Genomic DNA, 14,330 nt, shown 5'->3' with positions numbered 1-14,330 from the left:
GGCCCAGAGAGTTTCCAAAGAGCTATTAAGTACTCGGTAAAACTAAAATTAAAATCAGCTGCTTACATTCGATCAAGGATGCAACAAAACATATTGTAAGTGACAGGGCTCTGACTAATTTGCATATTTAGTATATGCAATTAACATAATTTTCATAAGATGTTATGGACCTGGCTTGTACCAAACTACAGGTGATATTCATGGAGCGCTTATTTTAGAAAATTCTTATTCTGAAATGATTATATGAAAATGTGTAGGATGTAGGGTTGCCAGGCTCAGGCCCTGAGACTGATCCTGTATCTTTAGGAGAAGAGAAAGTCAGCCAAGTGCAGATGTTCTTGCAACCCTGTAATGGGAAAAACCGCAAGGTGGAATTCTCCCTCCCGCTTGCACAACTTTTAAAGATACAAAAGACCTCTTGGAGGCTGGGCCCAGCCTCAAAAAGCACTTGGGTGACTTTCTCTTCTCCTAAAGATACAGGATCAGTCTCAGGCCATGAACCTGGCAACCCTACTAGGATGCCAGACAGTCACTGAAAAACAATACAGGGACATAGAAAGTACTAGGATTGAAAAACAAGAATGAATTCAACCTTTCTGCTTGGTCCCTGGAGTTGTATTCAACTAAGTCCTACTCATGAGTAAACCCACTGAAATTAATAAACCTAAGCCATGTCTATTGACTTCATTGGGTCTTCTCTGAGTAGGATTAGCATTGAATACCACCCCTGGTTTTTATGCCTTTTAGCATTTTGTATGATGAATCTCTTTTTAGCGACGAGGGATAAAAACTTGTTTTGAAAAATGAGAGCTCACTGAAGCTCATGGTTGGCATTATGATCAACAGTTTGCTAATGCAAACTGATTTTAAAAAGGTAAAGGTGTCACCACACTTGTAGTGCGAGTTGTTTCCGACTCTTAGGGTGACGGCTTGCGACGTTTACTAAGCAGACCGTATATATGGGGTGGGATTGCCAGTTCCGTCCCCGGCCTTTCTTTACCCCCCAGCATATGCCGGGTACTCATTTTACCGACCACGGATGGATGGAAGGCTGAGTGGACCTCGACTCCTTTTACCGGAGATTCGACTTCCTCCTTCCGTTGGAATCGAACTCCGGCCATGAGCAGCGCTTTGGCTGCTTTACCGCCGCTTACCACTCTGCGCCACGGAGGGTCTTAAATTGATTTTAAGAGAGTGACTTTTCTTCATTTGGAATTTCCCCATTAAGCTGCAAGGAAAATTTTAAGTCCTTCAGCCATGTAATAGGATTAGGAACTGGCAAAGATCCTGACACATTACTCTGAACTTACAAGATCTGAACAGGATGGTTTAAAACAGATGTTATTGGAGGTTGCTGATTCTTAGGGTCGCCATAAGTTGTAATTGTCTTGAAGGCACACAACAACAACAAACAGCAAAGGCAAAGTGAAGCTCTGTCTTGCTTTCTTGTGTGTGACAACTTTCAGCCGATTCTTTGATGATAAGAGCATTTGAGGCCCCAAACTCTGACCAAGCAGCAAGCAGCTCCTATATTCCACTTTGAATGATTAACTGCTATGTGACCAGTGCTGCTCTCTCAAGGAAGAGCTGAAAGGGCTGCCTCTCAGCTGTCTCATACTACTTCTCTGTACACTCAAATCGTCACTCAGAAGAGATCTTGCCTACCTTGCTCTTTCAGTCCACACAAATGATCCACTCTCCCTCCTCAGCTGGTACATCTTCTGCCTGTAGAATTGTCCCGTAGCAGCAGCAGGTTTCTCATGCTGCCACCCCTTTAATACTGACAGTGCTGAGAAGCCTGGCAGAGAATGAGGGACCCCTTTCTGCTAAATCTGCCTTGCCAGTTTGAAGAGGCAGCAAGGCATATGGAGCTCCCACCCAGTGACTCTGCTGGTAGTGAGGGAGGGCAAGTTCATAGCCACCTAAAAATGGAAGGTTAAGGCACAAGCCAAATGTACCCATGTATGACATCAAAACGCAAAGAGCTGCAACATGAATGTGTGGGGCTAGGGCGCACAGAAGAGGGCAATTCACAGAGGGAGTGATCTTTCACTAACAGCAAACCATTAAAATGGCTTGAAAACCTAGTTTGACTTCTACCAACATTTTTTGCACTTTGCTGTTCCCTACAGAAAAGTCCTTGTGTGGGTTCATTTTCAGCTAAGCCTCTTCTAAAGGAGCCTCTTCTGGGATTGATTTTATCCCACTCTGTATATCCATAATGCAACCCTTCTTCATTTCACCTGTCCCTGTGAGCATGAGGAAGACCCAGCAAGGAAGTCTCACAGCTGTTTAAGAAAATGGAAAGAAGCCTAGCCAGTGAAGCTTCTTTGTGAGTTCAGCAAAAGAGTGACGAGACCAGAATAGTGACACTCTCTGCTCCCTTACAACATGGTCATGTTACTTAGAGACGAGAGGAACAGTTAAAGGAACAGTTAAATTAGAAGATCAAACAGAATGCCTACTTCAGTTTGGAAAAGGTACAAAAATGTGTACAAAAATGTGTAAGAGTTAACCAGCATGGTTATAGAGTAGAGTCAAGCGAGGTATAAGAGGCAAGAAGTCGAAGTTCTGTCCAAATGAGGAAAACTTTGCACAGATTCTGGTAAAACAAATGTAAGGCAATATTAGCAAAAAGCAAAAGAAAAGACAAAAATAAAAAAGACTTCATTCCTAGAAACATCAAGACAAACAATGAAAACTTAAATATCCAACGTAGCCATTCTGGTGCCCTCCACATGATTAGACTCCAACTCCCATCAGCCGCAGCCAGCATTGCCAATGACCAGAGGATTATGAGAGCTGTAGTCCAGCAATATCTGGAGGGCACCATACTGGCAATCCTGGATATAAATATATTATGTAGTCACATCTGGAATATTATGATTCAGTTCTAATTATGGCATCAAAAGGAGTTTATAATTAAGGAAAAGGTGTAGAAAAGGGCATTAAAATGATCAGAGGACAGGAACACTTTACCTATGAAGGGCTAAAGGGATCCAGGACTATTAACTATAGAAAGAAGATGTCTGGGCAGGGATGTGCTTATGTATGCTATGAGGAGGGAGGGGGAGAGAGAGGTTTTTCTCCCTTCCTCATAGAACAGTGGCTGCCAAACTCCCCCCCCCAATCGCTTGAAAATTGCTGATGGTCTTGGTGGATCACTGAATGATTTTTCTGCCTGTTGCGGCCATTGTAATGCACTGTTCTAGATGCTATTTAATTGTATTTTATTACTTCTTTTATTTCTTATATTGTATTTTATTGTATTACAATTTGCATTCCATATAACTGATTCCATAGAAATAAAAGAAGCAATAAAATACAATTAAAATCAATATGAATATTTAATATAGACATGCCACAGTCCACCCAATGAAGCTCGTGGACCTTTGGTGGTCCATGGCTCACACTTTGGGAACCCCAGTCAATTAACTGATGGGATTTGCTGCCACACCCCACATAAGCATTGAAGGAATACGTGAGGGGGGTTGCAAGGCCATGTACCTGATGGAAGGCCTCTCCCGATACAAACCCACCTGTACACTACATTCAAGATCAAAGGCCCTCCTCCGGGTGCCTACTCCAAGGGAAGCTCGGAGGATGGCAACAAGGCCTTCTCAGTGGTGGCCCCCAAATTATAGAATGATGTTTCTGACGAGGTGCACCTGGCGCCAACACTGTTATCCTTTCGGTGCCAGGTCAAGACTTTCCTCTTCTCCCAGGCATTTTAGCATGTGTTTTATACTGTTTAAATTTTTAAATTGTATTTTAAATTGTTTTTATAAGATCTGTTTTAAATTGTATTTGTTTTAATGTTTTTAGTTACTTTAAACCACCCAGAGAGCTTCGGCTATGGGGCGGTATACAAGTATTATAAAATAAAATAAATAAATAATAAATGTAGGCTAGCCCCATTCCAAACGTCTGCAGAAGAAATGCTTCCCTACCATCCATGCATTCAGCTGGCGTGGGAAAAGGCTCTATGCACATACTGATGGATGGGGTCGAACTCCTCCACATAATGGAGGGGGATCTAGCCCAATCAGGTTCCCTCCTTCTGCGGAGGAGTAATATGTGCATAGAGCCCTTTCCCACACCCACTGAATGCACCCATGGTGGGTGTGTTTCTGCTCCCTAGTGTTAGGCCTAAAAAACTAATTTAGCAAAGCCAGGTGTCCTCTCAATGGGTATTAGTCATGCTAGCTTAATGGAACCTCCAGGTTCACAAGCAGTTTCCTTCTGAACAGCAGCTGCTGGGGTTACAAGCAGTAGGATAAACAATGGAATTCATGGTCTGTTGTGGGCTTCACAAAAACACCTGGCTAGCCACTTCTGGAAATGGGAGGCTGGGCTAAACAGTGTGGTCTACCGGGGCTTGTCTTATCTTCTCACTCTGCCATTTAAAGGGCAGTTTCGGCTCCTGCTTTTTCCTTCTGAAGTCTCTTTCCCTTTCCCATTCCTTAAAGCCATTTCAAGAGTGCTGGCAACAACCACCTGCCCACTACCCTTCCCCCAACACACACAAAGAGCTGGTCGGTGGCTGCTTCCCACCTAGCAAACTCGTCAAAAGCGGACTAGATGGAAATACTGTCAGGTGGATTCACAACTGGTTGGAAAACCGTACTCAAAGAGTGGTCGTCAGTGGCTCTGCTTCGGACTGGAAGGAGGTCTCAAGTGGAGTGCCACAGGATTCTGTCCTGGGGCCGATACTCTTCAACATTTTTATCAATGACTTAGATGACGGGGTGGAGGGAAGCCTTATGAAGTTTGCGGAAGATACGAAACTGGGAGGGATAGCTAACACAATGGAAGACAGGAATAAAATCCAAAGGGACCTGGATAGACTAGGAAATTGGGCTGAAATTAATAAAATGACATTCAATAAAGACAAATGCAGGATTCTGCATTTAGGCCACAAAAACAAAATGCACGGGTACAGGATGGGAAATACCCAGCTTAGCAGTAGTGCATGTGAGAAGGACCTTGGAATTGTAGTGGATCGCAAGTTGAACATGACCCAGCAGTGTGATGCTGCGGCAAAAAAGGCAAACGCGGTTTTGGGCTGCATCAACAGAGCTATAGTTTCCAGGTCAAGGGAAGTAATAGTCCCACTATATTCTGCATTAGTCAGGCCTCATCTGGAATACTGCGTTCAGTTCTGGGCGCCTCATTTTAAGAAAGATATAGACAAGTTAGAGCGGGTTCAGAAGAGGGCGACGAGGATGATAGCCGGTATGGAGAACAAGTCTTATGAGGAAAGGTTGAAGGAACTTGGCATGTTCAGTCTGGTGAAGAGAAGGCTGAGGGGTGACATGATTGCACTCTTTAAGTACCTGAAGGGCTGTCCCATAGAGGAGGGTACAGATTTGTTCTCTGCTGCCCCAGAGGGTAGGGCTAGGTCTAATGGTTTTAAGTTGCAGGAGCATAGATTCAGATTGGACATTAGAAGGAACTTCTTGACAGTAAGGGCAGTTCGGCAATGGAACCGACTGCCTAGGGAGGTGGTGGGATCCCCTTCGCTGGATGTCTTCAAGCAGAGGCTGGACAGCTATCTGCGGGAGATGCTCTAGCTGTGGATTTCCTGCTGTGAGCAGGGGGTTGGACTTGATGGCCTACAAGGCCCCTTCCAACTCTATGATTCTACCCCAGGAAGGAAAATGGACCAACTGATGTCATTTAACAGCAGCTTTGTTGCATTTCACCATGCAGTTAGTTCACCCAAGGCACATTACTCTGGCTACTTATGTACTATGTGCTACACACCAGTAGCCCTCTGTGTCTGTGTACGCAGCATACATTTAAAGCACATCCCTTGCAAAAGTATCCTGGGAACTGTAGTTTGTTAAGGGTCCTGTGAAATGTAGCTCTATGATGGGTAAACTACAGTTCCTAGGATTTGGGGGGGGGGGAAGGGATGTACTTGAAATGTATGGTGTGCACACAGCCTGAGTATGATATTTTCACAGGTTTTCACACCTATGAGAGTGCAATCATAAAGGTGCTTTTTGTTAAGAAAAAGACAATGTACCAGGACTTCTGAGCAGAACAACTCGAAGTCTACATTTGGTGAGGATATTGTTGCGATTAACCCGGACACTATAATGCTGGGTGGTACAGACCATTAAAACAAGTCCATGCCTCGTGGCATACTCTCCTCCTGCATAGCTGACTAGCCTGTGGAAAGGCCCATGATTTTTGCCTGCAATCCAACATGAGAACTAGAGGACAAGTAGGTTTTGACTGCTAAGATTCCGTAAGAGGCGATTCTTTCTACCCGAACTTAATTTCCTGGACTGGTGCAATTCTGCCCCATAAGATCTGAGCCGCTGGCAGCACAAGTACAGTGCCTACCTGCTACAACTGTTCTCTGCAAATTGTTGTTCTTATGGGGAAAGTTCCTTTATGGAGATAAGGAGCTATTATTTCCAAGCAGTCTTTTAGTGTGTACAAGATTCCCATGTGACTTTTCCGCTTTCCCAAATTTGGGGTATTACATTTGGGTCACCTTTGTCTACTGAAGGTTGTTGCAGTGCTCTTTGTGAGGAACTGTGAACAAATCAAAACCATCTCTTTTATAACACTCCAGGTGATGGGAAGCAAAGGAGGGAAGTTTGAAAAGATACAAGAAAAGTAAGGGAAGCAAAGAAAGCAGAAACAACAGTTTAGTTTTAGAAATAAGGAAGATTTATTTAGCAAAAGCCAAGAAGCTAACACCACCACATTGGGGTTAAGTGCACTTACATAGAAAATTATTCCAGAACAATCACTGTTCTTTTAAAGGAGAGAAGAAAACCAAAACTGCAGAATGTGGTATAAATACAGAGGAATTCCAGAATCCCCAGGAAGACCACCAAAGAGCAGACCGTCCCCTGGGACTCATTGTAATAACCGTCTGCTGCTGTGAGAGTGGTGGGGCTGACACTGTACAATACCCCACAAACTACTAAAAGGGATACTGCCAAACTGTGTAGGTGGCTTCCATTCTGAATTATATTTCCTTGCCTAAGGCATCTGCCAATGCTGGCATCTCTGCTCTGGGTGCTGCAGCTTCCAGGTCTCACCTTGCTAGTGTCTCTCCATATCATCTAACATGTGCTTCTCCATCCATTCAACCTACAACACCCTTTCCATCTCTAAAACATTCATTTCAGATATTCTAGCTCTTCATATCCGCACTTCCTCTTGTCCTCAGCAAGGGTCTGAGATTACTTTTCCACATCAGGGCCTGACATGAGAAATACCGAGCACGTGTTGGGAATAGCAGTTAACCTCCTCTCATGCCATCTTAGTCACTATTGTCAAAATACAGAAGAAATTCTGCTGCTCCCTTCCTATGTCTCAAGAAGACCAGCAGTGTAAAGAATGGGGGTGGGGAAATCAGCCCTCCTCCCAATTTATTCTGAAGGCACTTTCTCCCTGAGTTGCATCCCTGAAAAGCGAGTTGCTGATCAAAAATGGGCCTGACTTCCTTAGGATAGATAATTTGGCTTCAAACTGGCCTGCTATGGGGCAGACATAGCCCTGATTCAGAAGCAACAATCCTGGTCAGATGAACCGTGGTTTATCAGCTTAAGAATGAGCCATGTACCCACATGCTCTCTCTTTACCCCCCCCTTTCTTCCTCTCTTCTCTCGTGAAACTTCAGCAAAGCTATCTTGTTTTCTTAAACCACCATTTCCTGTGACATCCAAATCAGGAAACAGTGGTTTAAAGGTTCTCTCCAAACAAGGATATGAAACCAGGATCAGGTCTGGATCTCACAGGGAGTTCACAGTTACACAGCTTGTTCAATGGTGTATCACACTGCAATTCTTTCAACTGAACCAAAAATGATAGCAGAAGGCAAGGGCAGAAAACTGGACCATCACAGGCACAAAAGGAAGTCTTGTCTTCCTCAGCCTGTCCTTCTCTGTTTCTCCTCAAGCATTCCCCTCAGGTTAGGCCAGCCCAATGTTTGCCCCACAGAGCTACTCCTTGCTGCTTATCCCTGCCCTCAGAGCCACTGTGTTGCCAGCCACGCTTCTATCCCAGTCCCTCACTTACCATAGAGAAGCTTAAGTGCTGCCCTCCCATCTTACAGGCCACCTTTGATATCCATAACCTCCAGTGCTGCTCATGTAACACTGGAGAATCAGGTGAAAATGTTTAGAACCTTATGGACATTGTGTGAAAACTGCTGTTCAAGAGATCCCTTCCCCAATTATCTTCAAAAGTTTTCCAATCACATAAATGCATGAAAATCACACAAAGAATACAAAAAAATCTAATTAGCTTAATGAGAAAAAACTGCACAGCAGCCCACCTTTGAACACTAAAGGCAACACACCTCCCTGTGTAGTTATATGCATCTTTCCATGTTCATCACTGCAGGCATCTCCTAACACATCCTGTAACTAGTGTTTGCAAGCAAATCCTTGGAAGGACACAGAGTACTCTGGCAAATATTAACTGTATATCTTCCATTAGTGCTTTATCTCACCAGTATGGAAGTGATCACTCCTCACAAGCCTACGGGATGGTCTACTGATTAAATTATGACAAAGTCCATAATAATAGCAGGAAAGCAGAACATAAGTCAGATAAGTCAAACATTTAGAACATCTAAGGAAAGGTCAAATGGAGCAAAAATGCTTCAGAGCACATTCTTCTTCTTCAGGGGAGTGAGGAAGTATGTGTAAGAAGGCAGCGATTCCTGCACCATCCTTGCTCCAGCTACTGGTCTGGTAAGGGCATGAGTTGGAGGGAGGGCTAGGCCCTGTTGCTGCTGGCAACCAATCGTAATAAAGTGTAGTCATCATAATTTGGAAATGTATCTGGTATCTTACACTTTGGGGCCATATTCACACCATACATTTATTCCACTATTATTTCACTTGAAACAGTCATGGCTTCCCTCAAAGAATGCTGGGAACTGTAGTTTGTGAAGGGTGCTGAGGGTTGTTAGGAGACTCCTATTCTCCTCACAGAGCTCATTGGGACTAACACAGATGCAGCACTGCACATGTGGTACCAGAGAACCAGATTCACTATGGCCTGAGCTTTCAGAGGCAACAGCCTGCTTCACACACAGAGGCCCCCTTTGTGTGTAGCCACAGCACCATGGGAGTTGCTTCCCTGTGCTGTGATACCATGTGGCTGCAAGCTGCATGTGAAGAATGCAGCTATGTGGGTAGAATCTTTGCTCTACAATCAGAACCAAGTTGCAAGAGAAGGAACCTGTCATATGTAAGACACCCATGGAATTGGTCTTACCCACCTGGTTGCATTCTTCACACACAGTCTGCAGGCAAGTGAGGAACCTGCTTCTATGTTACTGCAGTTACCCATGAAGGGGGATGTAAAGAGCCCTGAAAACACACAGGTCAGATCTAGATGCCACAGCTATGACAAAATAATACAGTTGCACTTCTGGAATTAGGAACCAGCATTTCAAGAAGGTGAATGATATTCAAACATTACATGAGAAATGACCAGGTCCATAGTTTAAAGACAAATCTCAACCAAGGTTGGATGATTTCTCCACAGACAACTCAGGTCATAATTAAACTCTTTCTTTCATAGGTTTGCACAAACTTAAGGCTATTGTTCCTGTCTGGAAGCTAAACAGGGACAATCCTAAATACTGAAGGCAGCAAGTTGGAAAGTTTTGGCTAACAGCAGGATTGTGTACTTACATTAAATCCACCCTACAACACACACAATGCAATTTTGTGCCAAAGTCAAAACCCCCTCTGACTTCTGCCACCTGTATACATTATGCAAATTAGGGAAACTTGCATGTACTTAATAGAGTTGCATAATTTATCCCGTTTCCAATAGTTATGGGGAGGGTCAAAGAGTTATGCAGGGCACCAAAACTACACCTGCTCACTCTCACTTGTGGCTTTTCAGATTTCACCAAGCACTGCCCACTCTCTTTCATGCCCATTTTTTCAGCCTTAAGGTCTAAAAATAACTTGAGTTTCCCAATATGCTAAGATTTACACCCAGTACCAATTTTTTTGTGGTGCAATGGTGGCATATTTTTTATGACCCAGTGCCTACAGGAGAAAGGGGACCACCACTGTCCAGGGAAGGAGAGCCGTTTGCTGCTGCTTCTGCCGCCGCCGCCTATTTGCTGCTGCTGCTGCTCGGCTACCACCACCCTTTCCCGGTTGGACTTCTGCTCGGCAGGTGTCACGCCTTGCAGGACCAGGCCCCAGGTACTCAGCCAGCTGTGGCTGATTTCTTCCACCTGTCCCTTCTCTGGAGGGAATACATAAGCCGGCTGGCTGAGGTGGCTCCTGCTTTGTCTGCCTTTTTCTGGGTCTTGAGTCATGTGCCTGGGAGAGAGGACTCGGAGCCAAGTGGGGAAATTTGAGGGCCCCCCAATTAGTGTAGTGACGGGCAGAGGGAGATATGGCGTTGTGAGGAGGACTTGCCAGGTAAGGGGAACGCGGCCCAGGCAGTTAATGGCTGTGCCTTGTTCCGGTCCTCCCCACACCCGCAGGTTTGTTGGTTGCCCTATCAGCCAGCTCTCAGGCCTCCGGATGCTGCTGCTAAATGCCAGATCGGTGCATAATAAGATCTCCCTCATTCACGATTTAATTGTGGATGAGGCAGCCGATCTGGTATGTATAACCGAGACCTGGGTGGGTGAGCAGGGGGGAGTCCAGTCTCTCCCAGCTATGTCCACCAGGGTACCTAGTTCAGCATCACCGTAGACCTGAGGGTCGGGGAGGGGGGTTGCTGTGGTCTATAGGAGCTCCATCTCCCTCTGCAAGCACCCTGTCCATGTGACTACTGGTCTGGAGAGTTTGCACCTTATGTTGGGTCAGTGGGACAGACTGGGAATTCTGTTGGTGTACCGCCCATCCCGCTGACCAACAGACTCCCTAGCTGAGCTGACGGAAGTGGTCTCGGGTGTACTGTTGAGATCCCCAGACTGTTGGTTCTGGGGGATGTCAACATCCATGCTGAGGCCACCTTATCCGGGGCAGCTCAGGATTTCATGGTCTCCATGACAACCATGGGACTGTCCCAATATGCCATTGGCCCAACACATGTAGCAGGGCATACTCTAGCCTTGTTTTTTGCATCTGGACATGGAGTTGGTGATCTGAATGTGGGGGGGCCTTACATCAGTCCCTCTGTCATGGACAGATCACTGCTTGCTGAAGTTTAGACTTACAGTGGCTTTTCCCCTCTCCAAGGATGGGGGACCTATTAAGTTGGTCCGCCCCCAGAGACTAATGGATCCGGATGGTTTCCAAAGGGCTCTGAGGAGTTTTCTGGCTGATAGGGCTGGCGTTCCTGTCGAAACCCTGGTTGAGCTGTGGAATACAGAAATGACCTGGGCAGATGACATGATTGCTCCTGAGCGCCCTCTCCTGTGTAGAGCTCGTACGGCTCCATGGTATACCCCAGAGCTGAGAGTGATGAAACAATATAGGAGACGGCTTGAGTGCAGATGGAGGCGAACTCCTGGTGGATGCAATTATACACTGGTAAGTACCTATGGTAAGCTGTATTTAGGGGCAGTGAGGGCAGCAAAAAAACAATATTTTGCTGCCACTATCAAATCATCAATCTGCCGCCCAGCAGAGCTCTTCAGAATTGTCTGGAGGCTATTACACTCTGGCCCCAGGGACAGGATAGAACCATCTGAGGCCCACTGTAATGAATTTGCTAGGCACTTCCAGGATAAAATCTTTCGCATCTGCCAGGACTTAGACTCCAGTGTTATAGCAGGTGAATCAAGTGAGGTATCCAGAGCACAGCCTTGTCCCGATTTCTTGGATGAGTTTCAGTTGGTATAGCTTGAGGACGTTGACAAGGTGCTTAAACAGGTTTGTGCAACCACTTCTGTGCTGGATCCTTGCCCTTCTTGGCTAATAAAAGCTAGCAGGGATGGAACAGCCGGCTGGGCCAGGGAAGTGATTAATGCCTCTCTGCGAGAGGGGGTGCTCCCTGGCTGCCTGAAAGAGGTGGTCATGAGACCACTCCTGAAGAGACCCTCCCTGGACCCAGAAAATCTTAATAACTATAGGTCGGTAGCAAATGTTCCATTCCTGGGCAAGGTCCTGGAACGAGTGGTTGCGTGCCAGCTCCAGACACTCTTGGATGAGACCAATTATCTGGATCCATTTCAGTCGGGTTTCAGGCCTGGCTTTGGCACGGAAACAGCCTTGGTATGATGACCTTTGTCAGGAGAGAGACAGGGGGAGTGTGACTCTGTTGATTCTCCTTGATCTCTCAGCGGCTTTCGATACCATCGACCATGGTATCCTTCTGGGGAGACTGGCTGAGTTGGGAGTGGGAGGTACTGCATTGCGGTGGTTCCACTCCTACTTGGCAGGTCGCCTCCAGAAGGTGGTACTTGGGGAACGTTGCTCGGCACCCTGGACTCTCCAGTATGGGGTTCCACAGGGGTCAGTTCTGTCCCCCATGCTGTTCAACATCTACATGAAACCATTGGGTGCGGTCATCTGGAGCTTTGGAGTGCGTTGCCATCAGTATGCTGATAACATGCAACTCTATTTCTCCTTTTCATCTTCTTCAGGTGAGGCTGTCAATGTGCTGAACCGGTGCCTGGCTGCGACAATGGACTGGATGAGGGCTAATAAACTGAGGCTCAATCCAGACAAGACTGAGATGTTGCTAGTGGGTGGTTCTTCTGACCGCATGGTGGATGTCCAACCTGTCGGGGATGGGGTTGCACTCCCCCTGAAGGAGCAGGTTCGTAGCTTGGGGGTTCTCCTAGAATCATCTCTGTCACGTGAGGCTCAGGTAGCCTCGGTGGCACGGAGTGCCTTCTATCAACTTCGGTTGGTGGCCCAACTACGTCCCTATCTGGACAGGGATAACCTGGCTTCAGTTGTCCATGCTCTGGTAACCTCCAAATTAGATTACTGCAATGTATTCTACGTGGGGCTGCCTTTGAAGACGGTTCGGAAACTGCAGCTTGTGGAAAATGCAGCGGCCAGATTGGTAACAGAGACCAGACGGTTCGAACATATAAAACCGATTTTGGCCCGCATGCATTGGCTGCCTGTATGTTTCCGAGCTCGATTCAAGGTGCTGGTTTTGACCTATAAAGCCTTACACAGCTTGGGACCACAATACCTGATGGAAGGCCTCTCCCGATACGAACCCACCTGTACACTACGTTCAAGATCAAAGGCCCTCCTCCGGGTGCCTACTCCGAGGGAAGCTCGGAGGGTGGCAACAAGGGAGAGGGCCTTCTCAGTGGTGGCCCCCAAATTATGGCATGATGTTGTTGATGAGGTGCGCCTGGTGCCAACACTGTTATCTTTTCGGTGCCAGGTCAAGACTTTCCTCTTCTCCCAGGCATTTTAGCATGTTTTTAAATTGTTTTTTTTAGTGTTTTTAAATTTGTATATTCGTGTATTTGTTTTTAATGTTTTAATTGTTGTAAACCGCTCAGAGAGCTTCAGCTATGGGGTGGTATACAAATGTAATAAATAATAATAATAATAATAATGATAATTTTAATAAATAAAAATAATTCCTAAGGCCTTTGGACATCCTTGGAAATGGCTACTGCCTTCAGAAGGAAAACAGTAATCTAACTCCCAACTTTCAGGTCTAATGGAAGCGGACACTGTCATTTGTCACTGATACTTTGTTCCCTAAAAGAACACTCCAGTGTTCTTCTCCAGTGAATCTGTCCCAAGACACAGAAAAACAGCAATGAGAGACAGGCTTGCCCTGGCCTATCTGCACGGAGCTTTGAGTCTGCCCTACTGCTTGCCACAGGTCTAAGAGGTCTCTGCTTCATCTTAAATGGCAACCTCTTCATCCAGGCTATCTCCCAGCCCCTGCTTATTCAGGACATTGAGCAGGCGAAGTGGCTCCTCCTGGACCCATGAGTCCCACTCCTCACTGTCATCTGTGTTGGACTCATACTCAGACGCGATCCCAGACTCACGGAACTTGACGAGCTCTAAGCTGCCCAAGGGGGGCCCATTGCTGGGGAGGAAGCGGAAGCATTCCAGCTTCGCCAAGCAGTCATTCCTACCTAAGGGGCTGGCAGCATTGGAGAAGCCGTGGTTAAGCTGGAGCGGGCGAGTATCCTCAGGCATAGGGGTGGTGGGGTCACACAGAACAGGCAGGGCACCTGGGCGATAGGTGATTTCCAGCAAGCTGTCTTGAGAACCCACTGAAAAATAGGGAGAGAAAAAGCAGCACCATGTCAATTATCTGTTCTGTCTTGTGAGAGAGTCCCTAACGTCAGGCCTGATATCCTCTAAGCAGCAAATTCTCTGTACTCTGCACCTAGCCTAGATCGTCTCAATAAATATTTCTATTGCTCCCATCTCTTGCAA

At 46.1% G+C, this 14,330-nt stretch overlaps 1 protein-coding gene across 3 annotated transcripts in view; it reads right to left on the bottom strand.

Moving 5' to 3' along the window:
- Positions 1-6,720: 6,720 nt before the first annotated feature.
- The window catches only part of NOS1AP (nitric oxide synthase 1 adaptor protein), a 105,744-nt gene continuing 98,134 nt past the window's right edge, over positions 6,721-14,330 (bottom strand). For 2 of the 3 annotated variants that reach the window (XM_061584692.1, XM_061584703.1), the window contains one exon: positions 12,846-14,164. In XM_061584692.1, coding sequence (XP_061440676.1) covers positions 13,785-14,164 — 380 coding nt within the window. In that variant the 3' untranslated portion in view covers positions 12,846-13,784. The other variant, XM_061584699.1, reaches the window with a different exon arrangement.

This window comes from Rhineura floridana, chromosome 1 (genome assembly GCF_030035675.1).
Source record: "Rhineura floridana isolate rRhiFlo1 chromosome 1, rRhiFlo1.hap2, whole genome shotgun sequence".
Taxonomy (NCBI): domain Eukaryota; kingdom Metazoa; phylum Chordata; class Lepidosauria; order Squamata; family Rhineuridae; genus Rhineura; species Rhineura floridana.
The sequence above is the reverse complement of the archived record's forward strand: the minus strand, read 5'-3'. Positions and strand labels throughout refer to the sequence as shown.